This window comes from Dermochelys coriacea, chromosome 1 (assembly GCF_009764565.3).
Source record: "Dermochelys coriacea isolate rDerCor1 chromosome 1, rDerCor1.pri.v4, whole genome shotgun sequence".
Lineage (NCBI taxonomy): Eukaryota > Metazoa > Chordata > Testudines > Dermochelyidae > Dermochelys > Dermochelys coriacea.
In genome coordinates, this window is record NC_050068.2 from 325,010,540 (window position 1) to 325,034,659 (window position 24,120).

Sequence of the window (24,120 nt, forward strand, 5' to 3'; positions counted from 1 at the left end):
CCTAGAACATTCCCTGAAATTCTGGAGTTGTTTGGATTCAGTGTTAGCAGTTATCGCATTAGACAGACACAAACAAATTGAATTGCCATCAAGTCAAGTGTAGGACCTCACTTTGCTCAGCCAATGAATTAAAACCAGTCAGACTTGTGAAGTCCTTGCAATTTATCTACAGAAGGAGTTTGACAGTGCTGACAGCCAGTCAAATACACTCTGGTCAGAAATGGAGATATTTCATAGTCTAGAAATAAATAAATACTGTTTACACCTTGTCACACCTGCAAATCTTTTATTTCCTGGACCAATCCCTAAAAATGTTGTTACAATATGAGTGATGACTTCAAAAACACAGTTTTCTGGCTAGGTCACTCTAGCCAGAAATACCCAAGGAGATGATGGACTTAAAATCCTGGTACAGAAATATTATCAGCTTCTGTTTTTGGAAAGTGTGATAAGAGGGCACATTTCCACAGCGCACTGTTTGTGTATAATACTGATAATAACGTGGAACTGGGAATGGTCATTGTACATTTCCTTTGCATTTGCAGATTTGAAAAAAAAGTGTGAAAATTAAGTTGACAGTAACTGCCAGTCCCATCTAGCACCAGGCAAATGGCAGCTCCAGATCAGAGTCTGCCCAGATGTCTGAGAACAAGAGAACACAAATACCTGGCCACAAACTTTCACCAAAATCTAACAATTCCACAGCATTTGTAGTGCTTCCACTTTCCAAGTGCTTTACAAACATCTAATCAATCCTCACAACAGCCCTGTGAGGTAGGTCAGTATCATTATCCCCATTGTACAGATGGGGAAACTGAGGCAAAGAGGGGGAGTTACTTGTCCCAAATCATTGAGCGCATCATCAGAGCGACGCTCATATTGTGGCTTAGACTGGGCTACTTCCTTCTCTCCTCACAATCCTTCTCTTCCTCCTGTGGGAAGTCAACGAGAAGGCTGTAATGAAGCACATGGCCTGCAATTTTCTGATAAACTCATAAAATATTCAAATATTAGGTTGCAGGTGTCTTGGGAAATGCAGCAATATGCTGCAGTGTCGTCATACAAAACATCATTCAACTGGTTATTGAGAATGTGTGAGTACAAGGTGGGGATGGTGGAATGGGGAAAAAAATCCCTCTTATTCACAAAAAGGGTCCATCAATAAAAATGTGAAAACAAAGTTTGGACCTTAACCCATTTGCACCATTTCATGCTCTCAAACAAAGATCCCCAAAGGGCTGCAGAAGGAAAAAAAAACACCCCTCCCCACCAATTTGCCACTTGCCAGGAGCTCTGTGGGGAATTTCAGCCATACCTCTTCCCAGCATCAGAGATCACAGAAAGAAAAGGAGGACTTGTGGCACCTTAGAGACTAACAAATTTATTTGAGCATAAGCTTTTGTGAGTTACAGCTCACTTCATCCGGTGAAGTGAGCTGTAGCTCACGAAAGCTTATGCTCAAATAAATTTGTTAAGTCTCTAAGGTGCCACAAGTCCTCCTTTTCTTTTTGCAGATACAGACTAACACGGCTGCTACTCTGAAAAGAGATCAGAGTCATTCCAATGAGCAAACAGAGAATAAGACTTCTGGAGTTTCTTCCTCTATCTCAAACTGCCTCATACATTATATAACATACAAAAAATAATAGAGCAGTGATGTGGCTGCACTATAAAATAACCCCACCTGGCAGACTTTCAACCATGGACAGTCAATGCATAAGGCTGGTACAATTACATTTTTATTTACCCTGAGACTTTCATTCAGACACTTAGAAACATGTTCCATTCTCCCAGCCTTGCAGATCACTGGCCAATGCTCTCAGCACAGAAGTGCATTGGTTGTGTGTTGGAGCTGCTGTGCAAGTAGGTTTGACACAAACCAACAGCAAATGTGTTACATAATTACCCTTTACGTCAACCTACTGTGGCCCTCCAAACCAGTGGTTCTCAACCAGAGGTACACATAGCCCTGGCAGTACACAGAGATCTTCCAGGGAATACATCAACCCATCTAGATATTTGCCTAGTTTTACAACAGGCTACATAAAAAGCACTAGTGAAGTCAGTACAAACTAAAATTTCACACAATGACTTGTTTATACTGCTCTGGATACTATACACTGAAATGTAAGTATGATATTTATATTCCAATTGATTTATTTTATAATTATATGGTAAAAATGAGAAATAAGCAATTTTTCTGTAACTGTGTGCTCTGACACTTCTGTATTTTTATGTCTGATTTTGTAAGCAAGTAGTTTTTAAGTGAGGTAAAACTTGGGGTACACACGACGTATCAGACTCCTGAAAGGGGTACAGTAGAATGGAAAGGTTGAGAACCACTGGTCTACACCACTCACAATTCTTAACATGCTCCTCAGGTGTTGAGTCTGGAATGAAATGGTGCCAGTGAAAAAGAAAAGGTGTACACAGAGCCAAAGCTGTGGGTTAGCTCCCTCCTTGATTAAGAAAACAATTCTTCCATTGCCAGCCATTGCTGTGCACAGAGCAGATTCTTGTATTCAAACAGCAAAGACCACTCACTGTAGTCATCTCAAAGAATTTAAGATTAGACACACCACCTGACAGGAGTGAGAAAAGACCTCACTGAAAGAGAATAATCTTCCACCTTGGCCAACAGAAGCTGGGAATACTATGGACACAGAGCACTGAGCCACAGGGTTGAAAAGAGAAGGAGCGATTAACCAGTCCTGCTGAACAAAATGGCATCAATGACTAACTCAGAAGCCCCACTGACCCCTGCTGAAGCCGAAGGCCAAGTGCCATAATGCTAGACTTCTTGTGGGGCAAGTGGAGTTCCTTCAAAATGCACAAAATGTTCTTAAGGGTGGGTGCAGGGTGTAGAATACATATGTGCAAGGATGTTTTGTCAAAATACAAAACTACTCCCAGGGCCCCAATACCAGGGCAGGAGCCAGCACTAAATGAATTTTGAAGGAAAGGTCATTACATAAAAAAAACAACATATGGAATAAACTACCAAGGCAAGACCAGGTGCACATAGTACAGTTCTCAAATATTTTCACACCGTGGAGTACTTTAAGGCAGAGACAAACCTTTCCCTGGACACTTTCCCTCCCAATCAAACAAACAATTTTGATTTCATATCTTCTAAGACAGGGGTTCTCAAACTGAGGGTCCAGACCCCTCAGGGGGTTGCAAGGTTATTACCTAGGGGGTTGCAAGCTGTCAGCCTCCACCCCAAACCCCGTTTTGCCTCCAGCATTTACAATGGTGTTAAATATATTAAAAAGTGTTTTTAATTTATGGGGGGGGGTGGCTTGCCATGTGAAAGGGGTCACCAGTACAAAAATTTGAGAACTAATTTGTTTTAAGAAGCGACAGTGCTTGGTTGCGTTAAAAAACTATTAAGAAGGAACTTAAATGCCATGGGTGTGACAGCTCAATTTTACATCCCCTTGCTTTGTACTTCCACTGCCTATTTCCTCTTACAACATATAAGGCTTTATTTTATTTATTTATTTATTTAAGTCCCAAAGCTTTCCTCTTTGCTTTCAGCCCCACTTCAGGACACTTGAGAGTTTGGTCCAGTCCTCCAGTACAACTACTACCCCTCCAGAGTTGGTGTAGTACACAGAGAGGATCACAGCTGAGTTTATATCACAGAAATAGCTGTAAGAGATAGAAAGACAATTAACAGCCAGGTAGAGATGTGTTGGTTGTTTTGAGTCAGATGGTCAAGGTAGTGCCTGAAAATCCGAAGAGAACCCTGCACTGGGATACAGCAAAGAGAGAACATTACCTCTTGAGATTGAAATGCCTCACAGTTGTGACTGAGCACATCTGCAGAAGCAGTTCCACTTGGATAGGCTTCACACATCACCACACATATATACACACACACACACACACTCTAAGAGAGCGCCAACATTACAAGGGGCTACCCAAGTACCCTCATCTAAACTCACAAATTAGGTAGTTTCGCTTAGATGATTTTCACACCAGTGCCTTCTACACAAGATGATTTTCTAAATTCTACCCCAGTACATGCCCCTCCAATGTTTCCTTCAGGAAAGAGTCTTAAGCAGAATTTCTCTCTTATCCATGCACCCAAATTATTCCCTTCACTTTGCCTCCTCCGAGTCCAACCCTGTATTTGAAGCCACAGAGGCAAAGGAAGAAAGCAAAGTAGTAGCAGTGGTGAGACTTAGTATCGATTTAGCTGCAACAAGGGCAACGAGCCACCAGGCTGAATAATAAGGAAGTGAAACAAGCCAGAGCCAGGAGGGGCTCAGAAAGGGTAGCTGGTACATAGTATTGCTTATGTGGTATGGCACAAGAAGCCAAGAGGTGGGACAGATTAAGCTTTTCAAGGCAAGGAGGTTGCAAGAGCAAATAGGTTATAAAGTGATCTTAATGAAAGTCAAACAGATGCAGATGACAGAACGAGGAGTAATGGTCTCAAGTTGCAATGGGGGAGGTTTAGATTGGATATTAGGAAAAACTTTTTCACTAAGAGGGTGGTGAAACACTGGAATGCGTTACCTAGGGAGGTGGTAGAATCTCCTTCCTTAGAGGTTTTTAAGGTCAGGCTTGACAAAGCCCTGGCTAGGATGATTTAACTGGGACTTGGTCCTGCTTTGAGCAGGGGGTTGGACTAGATGACCTTCTGGGGTCCCTTCCAACCCTGATATTCTATGATTCTATGATTCAAACACATCTAAAAGCAAAGCTCGAGCATCCCAACAGCCTTAAAAGGAAACAAGCACTAAAATATTGGGTGGATGCTCAGGGCCTGAACGTTGAGACTCATGCCTGTCTTTGATCATGGGTATGGTCATCCTAATTCTGATCTTTATATTTCTCCCACAGACACATCTGTATTTTCTTTAAGGAATATGTATAGAAGTCATACCTGGTCAGATCATTTTTCCATCTAGACTCACATCCTGCCTTTGTCAGCCACCTATGGCAGATGAGGAAGGGGATCTGATAATTTAACAGTCAGAAACATACATTATATTACATCACAGTTTGTGCGAGGGCATGGAGGGGAAAGAAATAGAAATTTGTTCCTTACCCAGCTCATGATCAGTTTCCCCCACCCAAAAATTATTGCAGCTAATGTAACTGCAGATTGTATTCATGTGTCCCTTTTTTTAATTTTTCCTAGTTGCCTTGAAAAGAGTTCTACTTAACTATATCTTGCATAACGATCTTCCAATAATCCAGTTAAAATGTCTTGCCTTTTAAGTGCCCTTTTTTGTATTATAATACACGATATGAACAGTCTCCCAACGGTCTTCATTGTACTTATATACAGCTATAAATATAATAGTATACAAGTAAATATATATATCTTCATTATTAGATCTTACTCTTTGCCTTCCCATATTTAATAGCCCTAACCAGTATTTTCAGGAAGTTTTGGGGTGCCTCTCTTTCTGGAAACTCAACCTCGTGTCCAATTTATGTTGGAACTGAGGCTCCAGTGACATTAGGGAGCTTACAGTGGTGCAGCTGTGAGCTACAATGTAGCTGCTCTAAGGAGACAAGAGAGTGCTCTCCCATCGGCTTAATGACTCTAGCTCCCGCGAGCAGCAGTAGCAGCAACATCGAGGGGAGAAACTCCCACGGACAGAGCACAATCCACACCAGCACTTATGTTGCTCAGAGGGGTGGTTTATTCACCCCTCTAAGCAACATAAGTTATACCGACATAAGCTGTAGCGCAGACATAGCCTACCTAGTTAAGTCAGGGGATTTGCAGGTGCTCAGCACTGCTGAAAAGTCAAACCCAAATTGGCCCTTTGAGCTTTCAAATAGGCTACTTTGGAAAATGTGGATGCTAATTTTTCTCCACCCTCATCATTCTTCTGATGCAAGCTTTGCTCACTTTATGTCTTTTTTACTGCCCTTTATTTCTTCTGTGGGCTGCAAGAGTTAACATACTTTTGAACAACACACAATTTGTAGAATGCTGTTATAACAGTTTCTCAACTATTCTGTCTTCTGACTTCTTAGAACACAATGCAGTTTCTAGGTGGTGGGCACCTGAAAACCAACCATTCAAGGCTTTCAGATGCTTGGAGTACATGTCCAATATTTGTAGGAGGTTTCTAGCACCTGGGAGGTGGGTTTAATTTGGACACAATGATACTTGAATGTTTTACTTGGGATTACAACTAACTGGAGAATTGGTCTGAAATGAATAAAATGAACTTAAATAAAGACAAGTGCAAAGTTCTACACTTAGGAAGGAAAAATCAAATGCACAGTGAGAAATAACTCAGCAGGCAGTTGAATAGGATCTGGAGGTTATAGTGGTCTCAAATTGAGTACGAGTCAACAATGTGATGCAAGTGCAAAAAAGGCTTATGTTCTGCGGTGTATTAACAGGCATATCATATGTAAGATACAAGAGGTAATTGTCCTGCTGTACTTGGCACTGGTGAGGCGTCAGCTGCAGTACCGTTTCCAGTATTTGGGCACTACACTATGAACAATGTGGACAATCTGGAGAGCATTCAGCGGAGACCAACAAAAACGTTGGTCATCAGAAGCAGCGCAAGCAGAAGCAGGAGGGAGAATAATCTGCTAGAGTGGCAGCAGCTGAAGACGCTGGCTTGAAGGAAGTTGGAGCTGAAGAACTTACAAAGAAGTAACAAATTCATAATGAATGACTCTCTGAATGGTTTAAAATATTCCCTCCTATGGATGTTTCCTTACACTTGTTTATAGTAACTGTCACCAACCATCACACTGCCCAAATACAGATTTTACATCTTTCTTTGGTCACAATCTTCCCTAAACTTGACTAATTCAAGAGAAGTTATATTTAAGATGCAACTTCACTAGTTTCCTGTCTAACCTACCTTCCAGAATACATACTGAACAATGCTAGCATTCATTTTTTTCACTGGGAAGCCACACTCTTACACTTAACCCTACTATTTTGCCCAGCTACACAAAGCAATGAAGCATTACAAGAAACCATTGTAATAAGATGGCTTACGCTTGCAACCCTTGTGTGCCTTCTCGCATCCACACAGAATAGCTGTCCAAGGTGTGGTTGCAATGTTAATTAGCTGTAACACTGGGAACAAAACCTTCAGTTCAGATCCAGATGAGCTGGCACAGACTATAATGGCTTCACCCCAGTATGGACATGTAACAACAAGCATGGCAGCTACAATGTACAACTGCCTCTAACTCCATCCCACAATGCAGTGCCTCATATCTGGAAGTTACCCCAAAAGCCCCTGCTCCTAGCAAAGGTGCTGGGCACTATATGATGGAATGCACTGGTATCACAGTTGCAATACAAGAATCACGTGAATGCACTAGACTTGTTCCATCAAGAACGGCATTACTGCATGGATACACTACATGGTTGCAAGGACACATGAAGCACCATGCCACTTAATTCAGTCACTGTGTGATGGTTTCCTTGCTCAAGGTAGCCAAGACCTTTGTTTCCCATCTCAATCTATGAAAAAAAAAACAAAAACAACTTTACCTCCGTCCTCAGATGACCTAGTTTCCTTAAACTTGGGACTTTTTCAATCATCCAAACAAATTATGGACAGGTTCTTCCCTTCCCACTCTTTATTTAATACTCTTCCACATAATTCTCACAATTTAGAGAGGCATTAACTCTACAAAAATCAGGGTGATGCAAATCAGCCTATACGCTGTGTACTCTCTGGTGGAATAGTTGAGTTTCTTAATGACATGTTTTGGTCAGTAGTTCAGCTATAGTACTTAGTTCTTTAGTTTCTTAACACCACCAGCTCCACTAATGTATTCCAGCATAAAGCTCGGGATGCTCCATTTACTTAAAAAACAACCACCACCTCCTCCGCCCCAAAAAACTTTCATGACGTGTAAATTTAAACTCTTTCTCATCACCTATACTGCAGAGAAATTTATTCAAATTCTCTGCCATCATCTGTTCCTTGGTGATTGTCTTTACTATACCCTGGGTGGTCCAGCAGACTCACTGGCTGACAGTTTACTTGCTTCTGCAGTATTTAGTAATAAATTGCTTTGCTGTTCTTAGCCATTTGTTCTTCAAATCTCTTCTCCCTCCTCTTACTCTCTTGTTTTTTATTTGCCAAAACTCATGTTCCAGCAGCAGGTAGAGGACAGTCTGTTCTTGAAATGCAGTGTTGTGGCCCACCTAATCACAAGACATTCATTTCTTTTCTAAGCCATAGCAGAGAGGTGGTTTCTTACTTTCTGGAGACCGAGTTTAGCCCTGGGATAGGAAAACAGATACGATTCCGGTCAAACACATTTTCAACAGTGACTTACTATTCCTGATTCCTTGGCTCAAACTCAGAGAGAATCTGATTGTTAGCAAAAAGTGGCTCTGAGAAGAGACACAGAGAAATGCCATATTCCCTGCTCTGCAGCATTTTTTCCTCTTGTAGATAGGTAATGGCGCTACTGGAGAATGGCAGTGACTGCTGAAAGTGCTATGGCTCTGTCTTAGTCCCTGAGCCAGCTTCTATTTCAGGGTTTTCAATAGTGCCCCCCACCTCCATAAGCATAGTATCCAAGCCTCCTCTACCTACTCATTTAAAAGATAAAAAATAAAAAAATCTCATGTCTCATTTCTGAAAACTAGCAGCAAATCCTGGCTTCTTAAACTACAATTATCACAGCCACCCTTGCTTGCTGCACTGCAAGCTGAACACTGCATGGGGCTCTCTCTGCATTCTGCATGTGTGTTAGCTTTCGTAGGTGTTTGCCTGACTTCGCAGGCCTGGAATCCAGATCACTACACTGACACTTCAGCGCTGATGGCAGTTTTTGCAAAGACACTCAGTTTCACTGCAAATATTGTCTCTCTTCAGTAATGCTTCTGCTAGCTCAAGAAGAGGTTGGCTTCACAGGGCTTCCTGTCCTCCTTTGACTCCATGTGCACTTAAAAGAGACAAATTACACAGACTGTTTTTTGAAAAGGCTTGATTTTTGCTTCCCATCAGCACTGTCTCAACATATTGCACAATGTTTTCTTTATTATAAAAACTGTCTTCTGTATCAGGCAGAAAGAAAGAAAAAAAGTTTCCCAAGGAGATGCTAATGTATACTGTTGTCTGTACTTAGAGGTAAGTGGTTGTTTATATGGCCATCTGGAAGTAGGACCTAACAAAACAAAAACATTATTAATATCTTGTTCAAGAACTTCATCTGTTGCATTTTGTTTTTTTTAAATATGCATTTCCTCCATTCTCTGCTTTTCTCGATCCTTAAATCCATAAAAGTGTGTGGTTTTTTCCCCCACTTATGTAGTAGATTTTCCATGGAACATCACTGTCCTCTTATTACAAATCTGGCTAAGGACCCGTTCTGTTCAAACTATTTTTAAAAACTTTTGAACATGCTCCTAATGAAATCAAGGGAAGTTTTACCATGGATTTCAATAGGAACAGGATTAGGTCATACAATTGTATTCTTTCATTACAGCTAGCTGCCTTTTAAAAATCTTTTACTTTGCTAGTACATAGTTGTTCTATTTCCTTAATTTCTATTATAAGAAAACAAAATATTCTTACAGGTGTAGGTTTGTGTAAACCCAGCTTGAAACGGCAGCAGATAATTTCCACTAGGAATCTTCCAATGCCATGTAAAATGCCTGTAATGGCAAACAGGGTTTGATTTTTTTAAAAGGAATAAAATGAGGACTGTGTAAAAAGAGGATTCTGCAATAACAGCACCACATCAAGTTTAAACAAACTCTGTTTCAGTACAATTGACCACCATGCATGCACTGAAACAAATAAAGTAACATTTTAAAAATATTTTTCATTTCCTTAACAAAGATTTCTATTTTGAAATGGAAACCACTCATTTTTTTCCAGGCAAATGTGATCCTCTCCCCCCCACCAAAAAAACAAAACAAAACAAAAAAAAACAACCAATTTCATGTCAGAAAAGCATCAGGGAATTAAGTTAATCCACAAGGAGATTTGCATGACTATTTATTCATTGGCTTGGGGGAAACAAAAATCAAAAGCTGTGATTCAGACTGGCCAGTTTATTACACCACCCACTTGAAAAAAACTTGACAGGAAAACTCAGCTTCCCACAAGAAGCTGAAAGCTGTTTTTACAATGGACAGAAGCCTATATGAATTTCACAAAGGTCTTCCATGTCATTGGTCATGTGCTACACACGTGCTGCCCCTCGAACGAATCGGAGATATGCTCTGAATAACCAAAAATCCCAAATCTGACTCCAAACCAGCCACCACTAGTGCAAGGGACACAACTCTGATCCTTTGAGTCAGAGCTGTGATCTCTGAAGAGCTTACAGAGCTAATGAAGATATTCAATGAAACAACATGGGTTCTTTTGGTACCCGTAAATCTTGTACCATTAGCAGTGGTAATAGGAGTTGAAAGGAATTTTTTGTCACAGGAAGCAATCCTGAACCAAACAGCAATGCCAATCTAGTGAGCCTTTCTGTAGCACTGCTCTAGGCACATTTTATGCTAAGCTTTTCCCTCTATTTCTTTAGAAGTGCCAATAAACTATTCTTTCACATAAGGTAAATGGAATTGGGTTCAGAGACCGTTTGTTGGGCCAGCTGCTCGTTGATAAATCCAGAAACGACACTTTAGCAAGGCAGGGAAAAAGTAAGTAACCGCCTGGGAACAAGGTCACGGGGGAGGTGGTTTCAGGTAACAGGAAGGATGTGCCAATAGCCATCATGTAGATGGGGAAAACCAAACAACTACTGGGTATCAAGCACGGTTACAAGCTCAAAGACTAAAAGGGATCAGAGACCACCGAAGCCATTATTAATTACCTATGTAATTTGACTGATGATTATGTTTTTTTTTAATTTCTCCAATTTCAAAATTAGAGGAACCTATACTTCAGTGAACGACTCATTTTCTCATTGGAACATGGAGTACATTGTACAGTCCTTCCTCTAGACAAATGAAGTGCTCTGAAGTGTTTCGATAATGGATAAAATATAGCCACCTAGAAGAATACAATGGTTTTTGCCCGGGGTATGCTAATTCAGCATTAAATGCTGTCAGCATAGACAAATCTGTTTTGTGAGGCAAAAAGCATCCACTCAACAAGACAGGTAATGTTCACAGGTTAAAAGTGTCTCAGTTTCAGCAGTTTTGGTACAGAATAGGAAGATACTTTCCTCAAATTAAAAGCAACAGTATCAATAATTCTTAGGCACAGAGGAACCCGATTCTTTTTATGATTCATTATAGCTCTGGGTAATCAGTGAATTGAGATGCCTCTTCAGTTAAAGCTAGCTGTTTCTCTCAGGGGCCAAATCCTATGGTCCATTCAAGACTTACTGAGGAAAAAACCTCATGATGACTTTAATGGGAGTTTTACCTCAGTAAGTTTTGGGCAAGGTTAGCAGAATTAGGCCCCAACTACAGTAGAGAGTCAGACAGAATATTAGAGGTCACACCAGTTTGTAGTGTATATCCACAAACTTCCAGAAATGATTAAACTATGGTTTTAATTAGAAAAGAAAAGAAATGGCAAGTCCACCATAGACAACAGCGTACTGGGATGTTCTATACACAGTATTAGAATTTCATAGCATTTCATGCACAAACCAATATCCCACTCACTAGCTGTGAATAGATACCCAATAGCTTATTGCATGAACTCACAAAACAAGTAGCGTAACCAGGGTGGCCACTGGATTTATGGCCTTTAGTTGCATAATTCTATCTACCTTGTAGTCACAAGAAGGAATGCATTGATGGTTACCTGTAGTTGAGAAAATTCCGCCAATAATACCACAGAGTCTTACTAAGAACTGCCAAAAGGGCATGTGTTCTTCTGTTACTGTCACCATAAGTGAACTGATGTCATATTTCATGAATATCCCTGATACCCCATGGCTGCCAGCTGCATGGTTAATCACTCTTTCCTGAGGGCAAAGAGAGAAACATACAAAAGTTAGCAGTCTCACATCAGTCACATGCACAGCAATATCTAATGGACAAGGTTGACGAAGAGCAACTTGTTAGGACAGTCAGTAATCAACATGAGACAATAGAGCAACACGGTGACACGTAGTAACTAGATTTTGATCAAAGTAGGGATGAGATACTATTTTATACTGTAGACTTTTATGCTAGCATGTCACTATTCACTTTCCTGTTTACTTGCCCTTTGTATTGCATACCCTTGTTCAATACCAGTGACTAGTACTTGCCCTCCTTTTATTCTACAACTAAGCAATTTACACACTCCTCTCAGGATACAGGTTTACTTAATTCATTTCTTTAAGGACCAAGCTTAAAACCGGATCATCCCTGTCCTTTATGCAGGTATATGGGGTACAGATTGGGTGTATAAGGGCAGCAGACACCTGTAAGGGCCAGGGACTGCCTCCTCCCTGTGCCCCTATAATTGCCTCAAAAAGGAAGGGAAAGAAATAATGGTCATGGCCTTCTCCCATTCCATGAAACAGGCCAAGTACACCAGGAAGAAGTGCAGCCTTCCACACATGTCCCAGGATGCTGCAGCCTTGCACTGCCCCTAATACAGGGTTGGGCCATAAAGAAACATTCTAGCCTATAAGTGTTTTCTTCCCTTAAGTATAAAGCACCCAGGTGCACTTTAAACTTCACAACATGTAGATGCTGTACCAACTTTACAGAGCGGCGAACTGAGGTGGCTGAGAAAGGTTATAGTCCAGATCTTAAGAACCAGCCTCTAGCTACCTCATCTGAGACACGTGGGCTTCATTTTCAGAATTTTCTGAGTAGCCACAACCTCAAATGAAGTCAAGAGGAGTTGCAGGTTTATTTATTAGATCCCTACATATGAATTTGGGTGCTGACCCTTCAAAATCTAGGGCCCAATTTTCAGAGTTGCTGAGCATTCACGGATTGTATTGTCTTCACTTGGAGCATGGGTGCTCAATACTTCTGAAAATCAGGCTCATATATTTGAAAATTTTAACCCAACGGGTCTAAAGACAGGAATCCAAAATTAGAGACCATTTTAGAAAATCCACACTAAGTAATTGGACTAAAAAAAAATCAAACATCCAGGTAAGTCAGAACTCATGGAAAAGGACTCAAAACTCCTGATTCCCAGCCCCTTGCTCTAACCACCAGACAAATCGGTGTCCTTAATCACTTTTATAACTTCCTCCAATTTGTGAAAAACTCTTTTATACTGAGGGGTCCAGAACAGAGCACACTATTCCTGACAATCTCATCAAGGCCAGTTACATGATACCTCTCACGTGTAGCCCAAAGACATTTGCTTTTCTGTTGCCATTCTGTGCTGCAAGGTCACATCTCCTTTGCTGCCCACTGTCTCTCAGAGGTTTCTTTTGGTATCATCACTTTCCAAGTTTGAAAATCTGTGTTTCAATTTCTTTCTCCCAGATGTATTAGCTTGTACTTCCCAAGTTGATTCTCATCTCTCTAATTCTCACATCTCTATGCTTCTTGTATACGATTTCTTACTGGCATAATACTCCATAAATTCAGAATTTTCTTCAAAATTAACACACTTCTTACTATCCTCACTTTCCTGCTTCTCCCTGATCATTAAGATGGTCAAGTACAAAGCAGTTTAAAACCTAGAAATTCAAGTTCTTTTGAATGGTTTTCAAGAGAAAAGAAGTCACATCAATCTGAAGTCATCCTGAAAAATTTGCAGCTGTTTGCATGCTAGTGACAGCTGTTGATAAAATAACCTGGGAGCTGCTGAGTAAATGCACAGGCAGCAAAGAATTAATTCACTGAAGATATATTCAGCAATGAATAGACTAAAAGAAGTAAGCTACATAAGAAAAGAACAAAACTAAACAGAAAGGCAATGTATCATGGAGCAGTTTCATCCTATCTGAGAATTTAATACACTCCTTCCTTTTACTAAAGAGCATCCAGTATACTGGAAACTCAAAATCACAGACAACTGATTGAAAAATTCAGACATCTCATCTTTCTCCAGTAAATTCAGTTGACGTGTATAACCATGTTATATTTATGATATACAGTTGCTTTTTGTTACCAAACCAAAGTAAGAGGATGCCAGCTTCATATACCAAATGCATCAGCTACATACAAAGCGCTTTTATTAATTGCAATAATTACAAACCCATATCACAGAAGAAACCCATACGCACTTTCAGAATTTTAAGACCAACAGGCTGTATTAAGCAATAAGGACAGATACCGACAGACTTTATTATGCATTTAAAAAAAAAAAAGCTGGATGGAGGCATAAGGTCAGTATGCAGAGCCAAGGATCCACTAACAAGAGTTGATTCTTTTCTGATTGCTATAAACAGCCTGCCCGTTATTCTAAAGCTACATTAAAGAGAAAAACCCCATCTTCCTTGGGGGCATTTTGGTCTAATATTTCTACTTTCTACTTCTATTCCTAGCAACACCAGACCTTGAGCTGGTATAAACTGTCATAGCTATATTTACTTCAATGGAGCTACAACACTTTACAGCAGCTGAGGATCTGCCCTACTATATGTAGAAAAGTGGAGCTATGTGGTATAGGTATTGGTTATCGCTCAAGCCTTCTCTACAGTAATACAGTTTAACATATTCAAACAATTTTTCAAAACAGCAGCATTAATTAACATTACTTTAACCACAGCTTTGTAGTCACCAGAGACAAGGACAAGCTGTGTTTCCAGCTGCTACTGATGTTATTAGGCCCTACAGGAGTCAGGTTTTAACCATGAGGAGTTGGTATGACGTGGATCCTGGGTTTTTCAATCTCTGGACACATTCTGTAGTCTGCTACACCACCACCTACAGGCTAGAAAATTTTTCTCTGAAAAACTGTTCTCTCTCTAATAGCCTTCCTCAGACCATTTATTAGTTTAAAAGAAGAATTATACTGTTAACCGGCAGGCTTGTCTGGCGAGGCACATCACTGTAATCCCACCCACAATCTCAGTTATTCATAAAAACTTCCTCCTACTAGCTTATGATTCTGTAGCAACTTTCAGACCAACTGAATCCCCAAAAGATTTATACAGAGTTAAATAAATCACTACTACTAACAAAATAAGTAATTTTTCCAAGCAGAAAGAGAGAAAGGAGGTACAGGGAGAAAAGCTGTGATGTAAAGTGAGATGGAGAGTCAATGAAGTGGAGAGATTTAGAAAAACTGTTCCAGATGGCAGGGCCTTAGAAGGAGCAGTGACATTGTCCTGCAGAGGAATGGCAAAATGCTAGATAAACAGGAGGAGTGAGGAGACTGAAATGTATCTTGCATGATCCAGATCACTGATTATGTGTGTCTAATTTTTGTTCCTGTTTTGAGTTCAGTTCTCTACAGAATAATCTCCCCACCTTTTCTTCAATATCTTTAATGTCCCACTGCTGAATAAAAAAAAATAAAAAAAAAAAATCACTCCTTTTTCTCCCAAATTGCAGCAAAAACAATTGTCTATGAAGCATAGCATAGTGCTCCCAATGCAAAATAAAGGCTGTGAGGAAACACTGGATTGTAGAATAATCAATTTAATACAAGTTACATTTAAGTGAACGATCATTACTATACATTTTTTTTAAGCCCAATATCCCCTGCCTGCCTTTCATAGTTCAGCTTTTCGAAGAGCTGTTCCTTCAGCTTGTAAATATCAAGATTAACCTGAGCTCAACCACTGACTAGGGAAATGATAATGAGACAGGTGTAACAGGAATATATTAGAATGCTTTTTTCTTATTTACATCAGTCTTTAAACATTCACATGACAGAATTTGGCAAGGAGTAGACTACAGTAACTAATAGCTGGGTTTCCCCTTTTACAGATTTGGAATTTATAATGAACACCAAATCTAAAGATAACAGAAGTTTGACAATCAAGAGAGTGGGTGATTAACAGTAGGTGCCTCACCAAATGCAAATCAAAATAGCTGGGAGGCAAAGAACAGTATTGTTCTGTACCTTCTGGTTACTCAATCCAACAGGAGCTGGATAAAAGGAATAGAGATGGATTAAGTATTTATCATGCAAGCATATTAGAATAATTTATGGGAACCTGTTTTCATTATTAGCCACAAGTGAAGTAAGAAAGGCTGGTTGCTAATCATTAAATCTAACACAGGGACCCAGGATTTTTGGATGCAAGATGCTAATGCAAATAACTGAACATGTGTTGCCACATACATATATTTTACATTCAGTATAACATCACTGACAAACATCCCAACATATCCTGGAGTATTTTAGTAAACTGACCTGCCTGAAAAGTTTTTAAAAGTAAAAACCAATCAAGTCTCAAATTTTCCCATCTACCTTTGACAAGTACAAACACACTAAAACAAAACCTTTTCTTTGGGTTGGTTTCTAACTGGGACTTACCCTTTCTGTCACGGAAAACTGGTGAGTTTCTGCTGAAATTTTATACGTATGGAGTTTTGTTGGCACGACTGTGATAAAATATTGGAACATCTGGTTGTCTAAAACAAAACAAATCTTACTATTGAATTAACACTAATTATAGGGTAAAAATCATTTGAGAGAGATATTCAGCTGTTAAACAAGTATTTTTCTGAAAAGACCATTAAGAATATTATCTATTAAGCTCTGTCTATCCTGGGGGTAATTTCAAGAAGTCCCACTGTTGACAACACTGGTTTGGCTCTATCAGTGTTAATTTCGAGGGTTAGGCCCTAGGACAAATTTTTGCACATGCCAGACTTCACACATGATGAGTAGTCCCTCTGAAGTCAATAGGACAGTTCAGTGTGTGAAGCTTAGCATGTGCATAAATCTTCCCAGGGCCCTATTGTAGACAAGCCACAGGCTGCCACTGCTGTTTTAACCACCATCTCATGCAACGCTGCACACAGAATTAGGGGTTATGGTAGTGGTTTTAAAATGGTGGCTGAAGCCAAAAGTCTGTCTATGCAAGTTCTTTCAGTGTTCCTAACACTAGTGGGACTGAATTGATTGGATTTTCAGAAAGTTTCCCTAGTGGAAACAGTTCATTAGAGAACTCATAGTAGACAATCAGCATTTTGTAATGTATTTATAATATAATCCCTCTTCATTCAACATCCTAGCAGAACAAACCACCAAACAACTGAAATGATCATTTCAAGTGAAATTCAAATCAACAAAGTAACACCATTTGCTCTGCTGTCTGATCAAGGTCTGTGGGTCTAAGGTTTTGAAGTTTTTTAGCATATTAAAATATTCATGTAGCACAAATAATTAATTCCATTTCTTTTCAATAGCCTGGTAAGTAATCTTACCAGTGACATTACAATACAAAACACATCCAAAGAGTTCAATATGTTTTAATTGTCAATGAATGTGCTAATCAGTGATTAATCCTCACAGCACCTCTGTGAGATAGATATTAGCCTCAATTTATAAATGAGGAAATGTAAATGACTTGCCAAAGACCACACAGTGAGTCTGTGACAGAGATGGGAACAGAACCCAAGAACCCTGAATCTCAGCCCTACAGTCTAACCACTAGACAGTCTCCTTCGTGATGACACTTGGCTCTGCAAGTCCAAGTTGTAACATACAGCTGTAAATCTTTTTGGAATTTGTCCACATAGGTGAGTGCTCAGCCATAATTTAAATACAGTACACTTGTATGTGCAACTACAAATCAACATCAGAAGCAACAAAGGAGTAGCAAAGTACTGTTAAAAAAAAATATTACACCATGAATGATGCAAGATAAATAAAAAGAGTAACTAAATGATGCATTCCTTATTTACCATAATGTACCATTTGTTAGTAGCAGAATTCAAGAAAAATGTTAATGTTTTTAAGCTAATAATTAAAAGAGCAGCATCTCAGATACTAAATTATTTTTCCATCATGAAACACTTACGATCTGATGCAATTTTTTCTGTCCCGTCCAAAGGATTAATAATTCCTGGAATGAGCTCGCCAAAAGACAAGTGATCTATTCTATGAGAGAAGTTGTATGCTAAAAGACAACACAAAAGAACCACCAAATGTAAGGGGTTTATTTTGGTGAAATATGAAAATTTTGTACATTTCTCTCTCACCCCCCCCAACTCACAGCACAATAGGAAAGGCATCATCTGGAATATTTAATGCCATTAGGATGGATATAAAATGTTTTCAGGATTTGCACTTTTGTAAATGTATTCACAAATCCAAATGTGTATTTATTATAAGCAAAGCTTGCTTTACTGGCATCAATATTTAAAAACATGTATATTCAATTTTAACTCAGCACTTCCCCCCATTTTTATAGGCAATACAATGTAGATCAAAATGTACAGGCATTTGCAACAGCCCAAGAGTTAAAGGGCCAAGAAGCAGCCAAGGAATTACTCTACAGTTCACATTTCAGGCTGACAAAGTGTTGGAAAGATTAAATTGCTTTATTAATTAAATGCACAAACCTATATAATGCAAGAATAATTTTATTTATTTAGTTTCTAATCTTGAAAAGATTTCTGCACATGATTAATTGCAATGGGAATACACACATGTAAAATTAAATTCACATGGAAGCCATTGCAGGATTGGAGGCTTTAACAGTAAAGAGTCAGGAAGCAAAGCTAAATTTTCACAGTAACATTTACTCTCTCACACACACAACACACTGCAGTAATATACATTCAGCAGTCTGACTACTAATCCAAAACACTGAAATAATGTTTTATGAGGTCAGAAATTTTAAACCTTTTATAGTCTAAATATTGCAGGGAAACAAGCTCTCTGAAAAATACAGATTATTATACAATACTTCTGAAATCCAAGATATACTATTATAAAATGCTTTTTATTGTTATTTACATATTATTTTATATATCGTTTTACATTATGACTGTAACACAATCAGCATAAACAAATAGTCTGTGAATGTCAAATGCGTAAAAAGATTTGTCACTTTACAATATAATATCCTGAAGCCTATTCTCTGCTTTCTTTTACAATGCAAATCACTCAGCTAGAATATCTCAGCAATAGTATGTGTCCAATACTACACTAATATCCAAATCAGTAGCTAGGAGATGCTATGAACCAACAGTGTTTTTTGAAAGATGACAGTAAAAGCTTACAATCGTGGCTCACAAGGGCTGCCAAGTGTGCATGGCCTCGGGGATGGGGAATTGCCCTAAAGAAAGCAAAAACATGTTTGATAAAGCAGTGGTTTAACGGACACTCAGCAGAAGCTCAAATAATAAAAATTGGGGTTTCCATAAAGCAAATCACCAGTTTTCCCTTGGATTTCAATAAAATAGCCCTTTATAATGGGCATTGAAATTTTCATTGTTGCTCAGTACAGACAACCAGAGTAACACCTGAAGACACATTAAGCTCATGAAAATCCTCCAATATAAACAAAAAGTTATTTTTAGAAACACCAATAGGTTTTGTCTAGCCAGAGAGCTGCAAGGGGAAAAGCTGTAAAATCCTGGCATGATCCAAACACAGTAAAAGACCAACCATGTAACAGCTCAAGTTGCCAGTGGTTAATATTCCCTGCACTTGCCTTGTGAGTAGGCAGATTATCAGATTCATTTGTGGGACTCTATAGTATGCACATTGGGAGAGGTTGGAAGAGCAGGAGGAAAGAGAGAAGGAAAACAAAGGGAGCACCAGAATCACACTGGGAAAGGACCAGCATGAATTGGAAAACTGACACACTTCCCCAGCCCCTCTTCACACTCAAAAAGAAGTTTTACTTCTAAGCTTGCTTTTATTACCCTATGACCTAGTGTGAGGTTTACACCTAACAGAATTAAAGAACCCCTCCTTCAACAAGACATTAAAAGTTGAGTGACGATCCAAAGCAGATGCATTTTGGAGAAATGGAAGATGGGGGTGGGGGCGGAATAAAAGATTGGGAGATGAGGCACTAGAAGGCTACAATAATCAAGGCAAGACACGACCAGAAGGAAGGAAGCAACAGGATTTAGCAAGAGCATAGATATGAAGGGGATGAGAGAGAAGAAAGATTGTGCTAGGATGTAGGAAGGACAGAAGAGATGGCAACAGAGAGAGTAGGAGGGGAGAGATTAGAGCTTCAATTTTGAACAGACCGAGTTTGAGAAGACAGCTGGGCACCTAACAAAATATGTCAGAGGCAATTTTGAGAAACAAGACTAAATAGAGGTGTAGGTTTCGGATTCAGTCTAGCAGAGATGATAGTTGAAACCACAAAAGGAGATATGGTTATTTAGTGGGTCCATAGAGCGAGAAGAGGGGGTTTTGCAACTCTTAGGGATGTCAGACAGGGATAGAGAAAAGAATGAGGAGCTGTTTAAGGAGATATGTAGATGCTGAAAGGATAGTCGGCAAGGCAGGAAAAGAATTAGAGCAGTCACAGGCCAAGAAAGGGTCATTGCAGGAACTACACATGGCATATGAACATGACACCTCCAGCCATGCTAGTGCACAATGATCTGGCTTGGTTACAGGCATACGTTTCCAATACAGATTTCTAGCTTAAAGTGCTTACAAGACAACATGATTACAGAAGCATGTCAGGAAACTGATCCACATTTAGTCATGACTCCCTAACACGCTTCTATAACTATATTACCTCATTCATACAACTAACAAAAATCTGTGCTGCAAAACATATGCCCTTTGCTATGACAGACAGCTTTGCTCTTGAACGGTTACAGCAAGGGCGGGAAAACTTTTTGGCCTGAGGGCCACATCGGGTTTCCAAAATTGTATGGAGGCCCGGTTAGAGGAGACCGTCTCCCCACAAACAGCCAGGCATGGCCTGGCCCCTGCCTCCTATCCGACCCCCCCGATCCCTGCTTCTTGCCCCCTGATGACCCCCCGGGACTCCTGCCCCATCCAACCCCACTGTCCCCTGACGGCTCCCCCCCCGGGACTCCTGCGCCGTCTACCATCCCCTACTCCCTGTCCCCTGACCACCCCCAGACCTTCCACCCCCGACTGCCCCCTGCCACCCCATCCAACCCCCCCACTCATTCCTGACTTGCCCCCTGGGACTCCTGCCCCATCCAACCCCCCTGACTGCACTGACCCCTATCCACCCCCCCGCCCCTGACCACCCCCCCAACTCCCCTGCCCTCTATCCAAACCCTCCTGCCTCCTTACTGCACTGCCTGGAGCACCGGTGGCTGGCGGCGCTACAGCCGCGCCGCCCAGAGCACCAGGGCAGGCCACGGCTCTGCAACTGCGCTGTCCGGCCGCCTATAGCACTGCACCGGCGGCGCGGCACACTGAGGCTCCAGGGGAGGGTGTCAGTGGGGGAGGGGCTGGGACTAGCCTCCTGGGCCAGGCGCTCAGGGGCCAGGCAGGAGGGATCCGGCCCGTGGGCCGTAGTTAGCCCACCTCTGGGTTAGAGGTATAGTAAGGTTGGGCCCAATTAGATAACAGGAAAGTACGAGCATTCTAAAAGTATTAGCTGTCACTTTATCACATGTTAACAAAAGGCATTAGTTCATCTAATCAGCTGTAAACGTTCAATTTATGGATATATGACAACATTGCTGAACACAGGAGAAGCAGCTACTTCAGCAGACATTTCAAAAAGTTCCATAGTTCATGTTGACTATAACCAGACATGAAGAAATATGATGTTTGAAATGAGAGAGATACCATATGAAAAATATGACCAGAAAGGGAATCTGTATTATGATAAAAGCAGCTAACTAGGCAAAAGTGAGCCAAAGAAAGTTTTTTGCTTAACTACACACACACACACATCTGTCTTGGTCAATTTGTGGTATATTCAGTAAGTGAAAAGAACATACTTGCCCACAGTTATGTGAAAGTTTCCTGCCACTTTATTGACATAGAGATGACCATGAATTCTACATGCATCTGGAGGCAGTAACGAATTATCCTCCCTGTTTGAACAAGAAACAGGGAAACAGCTCAAAACACAGTAATTGAGATTATTTTATATATAGGTGAAAAAATAGCATCATGTAAAGTTTAGAAAACCACATTCTTCTGCCATGGAAAATAAACGTTCCTGGTACAACCTAGATATTCAGAAAAGGGAAAACAAACTAATTACAAACTATGAGCTTTAAAACATCCGGACTTTTATGTTAAAAAGCACATTTTATAGTAGATTAAAAGCACACAAAAAAGTTACACACCCCCACTGAGAGGAAAACGAATTAAGAGTAGCTCATTTTATAAACACTATCCTGGCCAGCCTGATGCTGCTCAGAGTTTCAACACATTACTCAAATGTTCAAGACTCCTAGGGGATGAGGCTAACCAGATGGATAAGAACCAGAACAATTACAGAGAAGACTCCCTCTCAGGTCCTAGGAATATCTGTCACCTCATGAAACACTTTTCAGCAACTCAGATTGAAAATGGTTTGTTCAGGTAATACAGCTGTGCTGACCAGGGTGAACAGCACAAAACATTAAAAAAAAAACAAAAACCCACCAGTTGCTGAAAGCTAATTAATGACCACGTATCAAGAAAAGTTTTCAACAACATTTTAAGAAGTTTTGCCCAGCTCACATTTGCTGGTATAACCATGTCACCTGAAATAGTTTCCAGATCTGCTTCTGAAAACAGTTTATTCGAACAGCCCAAAGTGTAGCTTAAATGGCACCCCAGAAAATAATGAAATGGGAGCAGAAGATAATGAAATGGGAGCATCACTCCTGAGCACTCTTCAGCAGTGGCCTAAGATGAAAGAATGCAGTCGCTCCCCAGACACGGGAAAGGAGACCACAGTGTAGTAACTATGGGAGGGAGCATTTATTGGCATTGGAAAAAGGAGAAACTTTTTTTTTTTTTAAATTTACACCACATAAGGACATGCACAGTAAATCTTATATTATTTAAATGATTTTTAAAGAAAAAAATCATGTTTGTTACTGATTTAATATTTTTTTATTTATATTAGAAATGCAAGTGCCTGATAAAGCAGGTTAAAAACTTGTTGATGGTTGAAATGAAAGAACTGAAAGAGAGGGCTCTGAAATTGTTTTAGAAAGGTAGTTCATCAAAATAAGTAGATACAATTTGTTTAAAATATTCAAAAATATTTTGTAACTAATTTTAAGCACCATTAATACATGACAGGTAAGTGGTGAGTCTTGAATCTTGTGGGGTGCTGATCATCATAAAAATGCTAAAGAAACACAAATGGATTCATATAAAAAAAAGTAACAACCTTTCTGGCAAGTGTTTTCTGGCACACTAAGGATGTAAGTAAAATACAATCCAGTTCAGACTGTTGCTGGTCTGGGTTGTAAAGAAATCAGTAAGTCTCTAAAATATTAAGACAAAGGCTTTGGATTCAGGGAAACCTGAAGCAAGGCAGAGGCATTCAAGTCTCTTCACCATTATAACTTTGTCTTCAGAAATGAAATAAAGAAAGCAATCAGTCATGAGAGAAAGTGAAATCAGCTGCATGCAACAATCTCTCTCTCACCTTGGTGGCAGTGCTGTTGAAGCACTTTTAAAAGCACTTTTGAATATCACATCTTGAAGGGAGTGTTCTTCCTGCAGCCTACTCTGAATTAACTTCAGCATCCTAAAAGATCACAGAGATGAGTACAGTAAGTGGGAATGTATGCAATAGAGTAACAGAAAATAAATTCAGAGTTACCATCAAGTACATTAGTTACATATTGTAAAACAACTCAGTTCAGCAAAAGGATGGCATGTTAAATACAGACATATGCCAAACATTCCTACTGCTCAAGTATAAGAGCTCTGTGTAAGCCTGAAACATCTCCCACTCACCAACAGAAATTGGTCCAATAAAAAGATACAACCTCACCCACCTTTTGTCTCTACAACAACACTGCATACAGTTAAGGTTGGCAGGCCCAACCATTCATTTACTTTGGCAGTGGCTCCATTGGTAAACTCAGAAGCTTGGGATTCCATACACACATCCCTCCTCATCACCATCTCAACCAACCTCCCAATTCCAACAAAAACAAATTAGAATGAATCCTAGGCCTAAATTCATACTAAACAAAGTACTGCATGCAGTCTCCATGGTCTCGCATTAAAGCACATATGCACTTGTCTGCTTACTGTTGTGTTATACAGTACATTGGAGCATTTCTCTCCCCAGCTGCATCAAAGAGGAAGGAGAGAACAACAATAAACTTTTAAATGCTAACAGTAATCAATTCAACTGCTGAAGGTGGTGAGTTATTTTGGTTTAATGATACTG

At 39.9% G+C, this 24,120-nt stretch overlaps 1 protein-coding gene across 5 annotated transcripts in view; it reads right to left on the bottom strand.

The window, feature by feature from the left end:
- Nucleotides 1–269: 269 nt before the first annotated feature.
- ERGIC2 (ERGIC and golgi 2) overlaps nucleotides 270–24,120 on the bottom strand; it is a 47,178-nt gene continuing 23,327 nt past the window's right edge. For 2 of the 5 annotated variants that reach the window (XR_006275561.1, XR_006275562.1), the window contains 9 exons: nucleotides 23,365–23,466; nucleotides 21,710–21,805; nucleotides 19,031–19,086; nucleotides 17,824–17,922; nucleotides 16,332–16,429; nucleotides 11,745–11,907; nucleotides 9,546–9,625; nucleotides 6,998–9,135; nucleotides 270–3,654 (listed from right to left, as the gene is read on the bottom strand). Coding sequence is in view for 3 of the 5 variants with exons in the window: in XM_038400036.2 (XP_038255964.1) it covers nucleotides 9,070–9,135; nucleotides 9,546–9,625; nucleotides 11,745–11,907; nucleotides 16,332–16,429; nucleotides 17,824–17,922; nucleotides 19,031–19,086; nucleotides 21,710–21,805; nucleotides 23,365–23,466 (760 nt within the window). In the remaining 2 variants the exon portion in view is untranslated. Of the gene's footprint in view, nucleotides 3,655–5,144; nucleotides 9,136–9,545; nucleotides 9,626–11,744; nucleotides 11,908–16,331; nucleotides 16,430–17,823; nucleotides 17,923–19,030; nucleotides 19,087–21,709; nucleotides 21,806–23,364; nucleotides 23,467–24,120 lie in introns of those variants that run through there. The other 3 variants (XM_043496770.1, XM_038400036.2, XM_043496777.1) reach the window with 3 other exon arrangements.